This window comes from Athene noctua, chromosome 3 (assembly GCF_965140245.1).
Source record: "Athene noctua chromosome 3, bAthNoc1.hap1.1, whole genome shotgun sequence".
Taxonomy (NCBI): domain Eukaryota; kingdom Metazoa; phylum Chordata; class Aves; order Strigiformes; family Strigidae; genus Athene; species Athene noctua.
In genome coordinates this window covers 59,046,869-59,051,868 of record NC_134039.1, presented here as the reverse complement: position 1 = coordinate 59,051,868, position 5,000 = coordinate 59,046,869, and the positions used below count along the sequence as shown (strand labels likewise).

General features: G+C 39.1%; 1 protein-coding gene across 5 annotated transcripts in view; it reads right to left on the bottom strand.

Annotated features, from left to right (window-relative positions):
* The window catches only part of FOXP2 (forkhead box P2), a 444,944-nt gene that overhangs the window by 38,420 nt on the left and 401,524 nt on the right, over window positions 1-5,000 (bottom strand). For all 5 annotated transcript variants that reach the window (XM_074903120.1, XM_074903121.1, XM_074903122.1 and 2 more), the window contains 2 exons: window positions 2,932-3,019; window positions 418-501 (listed from right to left, as the gene is read on the bottom strand). In XM_074903120.1, coding sequence (XP_074759221.1) covers window positions 418-501; window positions 2,932-3,019 — 172 coding nt within the window. The remainder of the gene's footprint in view (window positions 1-417; window positions 502-2,931; window positions 3,020-5,000) is intronic.

Here is a 5,000-nt window from a genome sequence, read left to right as displayed (position 1 = left end):
GTTTATTTGTGTCTCTTGTAAGTAATTTAAGAAATTCCTTAAGTACCTAGATTCTTTTTACATTTACTGCCGTGGATTCCACTGAACTTCAAATCTTTCAAAGTGGGTTTCCTTTTAATATCTGTAAATCTATCACAGAAAGATATTCTCTCTAGTTTCAGTCTCAAGGCAATGATTTGGACACTTATAGGTGTACTTTGTTTAGTGTCACCTATGGTGTAGATTGGATAGATTTTGTAAAAGATAGCATTACTTTTAAAGAAACATACAATTTGACAAGCTATTGCATTTTACCTTCATTTTATTGCCATATTTTTCATCACACTCATTGTTTTCCAACTGTCACTAAATTGTTCATTTTCTTAGTCTGCTACATTTGTAGACCTATTTACTGTTTATAAAGCAATATGCACTTACAGGTTTTGGAGATGGCTTGGGCTCCGAGGGTCGCATGTGCAAGTGGGTCATCATTGCTTGAAGACGTTCGCGTTCTTTAGAAAGCTGTTAAGAAAGAGTGAGATCAGAAGCATTTTAGAAATGACTGATACAGCTATTTTACTGCAGTGATACATCTTATCATTGAGCTTGTCTCGTTGTAATGATTCCTGCATATAAAAGTCTATGTCAGTAGAAACTTATCTGAGAGGAAATGCAACTTTGGGCATGGAAAGAAAGAAAGAAAAAAACAGAAAACTTTTATAGCCTTTCATATGTTAAAAGGTCAGAGAAAACAAATAACACTTCATCTTTTTGTCAATAAGAGAATTGAGGTCACAGTTGCCTCGACAGTAACAAGTTACTAAGACCATAAATTAGAAGGCCCATAGTGTCTCTTTAAAGTCCTGTGGACACTGTTAGCAATGGACTAGTGCCAACAGCTGTGAAGGGGTGAAGGGTCCTCAAAGCACAGTGCCTGCCAGGATTGTCTACACACTTCATCCTTTCCCACCGAGGTCCAGTTAGTGCCCCCTGCAATCTGCCATCATCAATCTAATTCAATAGAGTGACAGGGCCCAGGCAGTGTGAAACGCTGAACTCTGCCACCGAGTCGGCATCGACACTGCACTGGGTCTCATTACAACTGATGGACCTTACTTCACTAGCAGTCAGACAAAGCAAAAAATGGCATAATTGGTCACACTGCAAGCTAAATCTTCACTTGGACTGTTACATTGCAGCCTAGCCTTTGTAAATGGTAAACAGTTCTTAAGCAGCCCTTAAACTGCCTTTAGAAAATATCACATTACTGAAACCTGCACTTTTTCCTACCTGATACAATTTTCTGATCATATGCTATGTAAATATTTGTAGTTTCAGACTCAAACTACCAAATTTAAAAAAAAAAAAAAGAGGGTTTGAAATATGTAACTTGTTGATTAAAATATCAGAACACAGAGAAAGAAAATGTATCTTACAACATGAAAAGAGTAATTTTTTCCAAAAGCTAGGTTGCAAGAAGAAGTGCTCGAAATTTTATTCTAGTGATACGGCTTTGAATATTTACAACACAATTACAACATTAATTGCGACAAGAATCATTTGGTGTTTAACGCTGCCGTTTTTCAGAGAGTTCTGCAACACTTTCTTGGATGAATTCAGCTCAAGACTTATAGCTGGAGACAGACTGGACTAAGGAAAACAACCTGTAAGTAATTTTAAGAAGAGGAAACTACCTGTATTACTGCAGATATTTTGGGTATGCTGGCTATAATTTGTTTAGTGAATCATTAATTAAAGAACATTTGAGGCAGGGGGTGGGAAAGAGTTTTCTTCTTAGGCTTCATATTACGTTTGTGACACTTCAGAGACATGCTATTTGCCATGATGTAAATTCCTAACAAACAAATTAAGCTAACACCTTCCTGTAAATCTTATAAAGGAACTGCAGCTTTGCCTGGATTTAAAAAGCTTTCATTTTAAGGGAAATGACAATAAATGACATTATTGTACACTCCTCTCATTGCTTTGGGCTTCCAGTATCAAAATACAAAAGACTCAAATGATTTACCTTGGCTGAAAGAAGAACAAGTATTCTTATGTGCATGAGAACAGTGAGACAATATGCTAAAAGCGAGAAAGCTGAAAGGTGTTAATCCTTCTTTCTCCACATATGGCAACAAAGGGGCAAAAAATCTCAGTCCCTTACTGCACCCCTTGAGGTCCTCTGAACGGTCCCAAGAGGGGACGGGAGTCCTGAGAAATGCTCTCCTAGGACTCCCGTACAGGAAGGAGAGGGTGATGTGGTGTAATTGTCCTGCACACTCATACTGGGCTGTGGAGGTTTGTGCTCAGCCTCTGCAGCCTGGTAAACGTAATCTCAATACTGGAAGACCCTAGGGGTACTTGGCATTTCTTGCATAAACTGCAGGGAGCATTCACATACATGCAGTGACCTCTAATGGTTAGATCCTGAACAGGGCACATGAGTCCTGCGGTCCCAAGCACAGGGACTCCCTGGGGACCTCCCTGAGTGGGTCTGTCGTTATACCGTCTGCTCACAGAAAAATGCCCACCATCAGGCTGGGAGTCATTTCAGGTGGAGATATGCTCTGCTACTCCTCAGTCCTGCAGAACAGCATAGACAAGCATTGGGTCAGAAGGGGAAGAAGGAAGAGGGGTCCTGACCCTTTCATGAACTGAAGATGGCTTGGATCCTGTCTCTGCTCCAGGGACAGCATTTTTCATTCATGAAGAATGGCATTAGGGTGTTAGTCCAAACAAAATACTGTAGACAATGCTGATGTTAGATAATTATGGCATAATTTATAATGTGAAAAAACTTTAAGTAAAAAAACCCACCTATTTGTAAATATTAACAAATTTCAGGCAAGAAACATATGGCTTTAGGCTAGAGTCACAAAGGCAAGTGTTTTCAATTTAGTTTAGGTTAACAGTAAATAAGTAAAAGGATAATACATCCATGTAACAAACCTGTATTTCTAACTGCTGTACCACTTGCATTTGCACCCGACACTGGGCAGTGCTTCTGTCATCCAATGCATGTTCATTGTTAAGGTGCCTAGAGAAGAAAGATAACACCAGTAAGACAGTGTTAAGATGATGAAAATTTATGAAAGTCCATTTTTCTTTCTTGTACCTACGGCTTCCATTAGTTTCAATGGAAATTATGCAAAAGGACCTAGTCAGAGAATGACTTACATACAACAATACAAAATAACAAAACTAATTATTTCATTTAGTTCTACAAACTTTCTCGGTGGTGACTGCTAGATAGCCAGGTCCTATCTCCCAGGTCACATATGCCATCTAAAGGCCAGTGTAACTGGTTATCAATATTTGGTAGACTGACTGAACTGATTTCCACTCCCTGTTGTTGGTGCAGATGAACAGAGAATCAACTTACAAATGATTCTTCGGAAGATATAACTGCTTTTAAGCTGCTTGTACTGTCAATTAATATAGATTTTGTTAAGATTTCTCTATCTGCTCTTCTTTAATCATTAAGCAAAACCAACAACAGAACATCCACTCCCCCTTCCCCAAAACAGTGCTGTAGGGGAACATCACTGATTTTCACTGCAGTTTCCAGAAGTAGTCTCTGAGGCTGATGGCAGTGATCAGGCTCCCCAGACCGAGGAAGAGTGTGCAAGGTAAAGGCAGGGGAAGGAACAGCTACACATCTTACACACAGAGCAAGCCTCCTGGTGGGAAGACAGGCTCTGCATGCCAGTTTAGCAAAATAAAACCACACTGTGCAACAGGGAAAGAGGACCTCGGTGTGTGGCTGTCTGTAACTAATGTACAGCTCAGACCCAAGTGGCTGTCCCCCCCCCCCCCCATACATTTCAATTGAGTACAACTTTACAAAGTTCATTTAATACTGGTTTTTGAAGGACAGTGTTTTCAGTTTATTTTATCTTCCAGGATCAAAGAAGTCCCTTTTGGAGCTTTAATACTGGGTTTGCTGCTCCATCGAGAAGAGAACGTAAGGATCAGGCTAAAGAAGAAATGGGAGCAAAAGAAATTTTGCCTTTGAATGTGCCACTCCTAGAGTGGAAAGAGTCATGAAACTGTCTCTTTCCACTGTAGGCACAAGGGGTAAGCTTTGCAGGGACTACAGTCACAGATGGTCTCACAGTTAGAGGAACTAAGTCATCTGTACCAGGGAGGAAATATATACTCTCCTTTTTCTTTTTTAGCAAAATTAATCAGAGAACTATGTAGTTATTTCATTGCTAATCTACGAGGAAAATGTGTTAATCAGAAACAGTGGAAGAATAGAGGGAACTGCATCTCCCTTTTAGTAGAACTTGTCTCTTTCTATTTAAATCATGACTTCACGGTTTTAGGACTGAATGGTAGGGTTTGCAGGTGAGCAAAATACTACAGGTTCTGCTATCCTTGCAAGAGGCATGGCTGTCAAAGAGATGTAAATGCTTATGAAAGCTTTTGTTCATTCTTTTAATATTAAATTGTTTATATTAAGAGTATATATGTAACTTGCTTGGTAGTTTATGCTAAATTCAAGCATCACCAAGGAACCACCCTTCCTTTATCTGAGTGATAAAAGCTACAATTTATTTATTTCAAAAGGAATTGACTTCATTTCCCCAACTGATGCAAAAAAATGCACAATCAGTTTAAAAACTAGGTAATTGCTCAGAATGTACCATTCACTTGTTTTCTGAAATTTTGATTAAAAAGAATTTTACTCCCTCAATTACACAGGCATGATAGTGTGTGGTCTGCTAATGTAATGGTTTAATGTTTTCAGTTAATTGGGTACAAAATTGCCAGAAAAAGGACTGGAGACAGATTTTACCTCTGCTTCATCACCACAATCACCAGCAGACACCCCCTGTGTTTCCACATGACACACGTATGTAAGTACACGGGTATACATGTATAACACATGACAGTAAGCAATGGTATAGGTATAAAAGATCTCCTGGCCCATGTTTGAGGGAACTGCCTACTCATGATTATTTATTAGTTATTACAACACCATATGTGTGCCTAACACCTTACAAAATAGATAC